The following is a 364-nucleotide window of genomic DNA, read 5'->3' on the forward strand; positions in this document are numbered from 1 at the left end:
GCTGACGGCGAGTCACCTTCACCTTTGGGCTGACGGCGAGTCACCTTCAACTTTGGGCTGACGGCGAGTCACCTTCAACTTTGGGCTGACGGCGAGTCACCTTCAACTTTGGGCTGACGGCGAGTCACCTTCAACTTCAACTTTGGGCTGACGGCGAGTCACCTTCAACTTTGGGCTGACGGCGAGTCACCTTCACCTTTGGGCTGACGGCGAGTCACCTTCAACTTTGGGCTGACGGCGAGTCACCTTCAACTTTGGGCTGACGGCGAGTCACCTTCAACTTTGGGCTGACGGCGAGTCACCTTCAACTTTGGGCTGACGGCGAGTCACCTTCAACTTTGGGCTGACGGTGAGTCACCTTCAC

General features: G+C 57.4%; 1 protein-coding gene across 1 annotated transcript in view; it reads left to right on the forward strand.

Moving 5' to 3' along the window:
* The window catches only part of LOC143277377 (uncharacterized), a 36,152-nt gene extending 36,147 nt beyond the window's left edge, over positions 1 to 5 (forward strand). The window contains exon 3 of the mRNA XM_076582160.1: positions 1 to 5. This exon is cut by the window's left edge and continues 82 nt beyond it. Within this exon, the coding sequence (XP_076438275.1) occupies positions 1 to 5 (5 nt within the window).
* The last annotated feature ends 359 nt before the right edge of the window (positions 6 to 364 follow it).

Source organism: Babylonia areolata, chromosome 34, assembly GCF_041734735.1.
Source record: "Babylonia areolata isolate BAREFJ2019XMU chromosome 34, ASM4173473v1, whole genome shotgun sequence".
In the NCBI taxonomy this organism is placed as follows: Eukaryota; Metazoa; Mollusca; class Gastropoda; order Neogastropoda; family Buccinidae; genus Babylonia; species Babylonia areolata.